The sequence below is a fragment of the Eimeria mitis genome, genomic scaffold, assembly GCF_000499745.2.
Source record: "Eimeria mitis Houghton genomic scaffold, Emh_scaff216, whole genome shotgun sequence".
Taxonomy (NCBI): Eukaryota; Apicomplexa; class Conoidasida; order Eucoccidiorida; family Eimeriidae; genus Eimeria; species Eimeria mitis.
The window spans coordinates 9,836-10,067 of NW_013570485.1; the positions used below are offsets into that span (position 1 = coordinate 9,836).

Consider the following 232-nt stretch of genomic DNA (forward strand, 5'->3'; position numbering starts at 1 on the left):
GCAGCAGCAGCAGCAGCAGCAGCAGCAAGGGCCTCAGAGCAACCCCACCTTTCAACACCAGCAGCTGCAGCAGCAGCACATGCAGCAGTTCTGGCAGCTGCAGCAAATGTATTTCATGCAGTGGCAGCAGCAGCAGCAGCAGCAGCAGCAGCAGCAGCAGGCTGCAGGAGCAGCAGCAGGTAATGCTTCGAATTCTCAGGGCGGCCCATCAAGTGCTGCTGCTGCTGCTGCT

General features: G+C 59.9%; 1 protein-coding gene across 1 annotated transcript in view; it reads left to right on the forward strand.

The window, feature by feature from the left end:
* EMH_0003900 (FF domain-containing protein, putative) overlaps positions 1-232 on the forward strand; it is a gene marked incomplete at both ends in the record, with an annotated part of 3,797 nt that overhangs the window by 1,366 nt on the left and 2,199 nt on the right. Inside the window, one exon of the mRNA XM_013496543.1 lies at positions 1-179. Within this exon, the coding sequence (XP_013351997.1) occupies positions 1-179 (179 nt within the window). The remainder of the gene's footprint in view (positions 180-232) is intronic.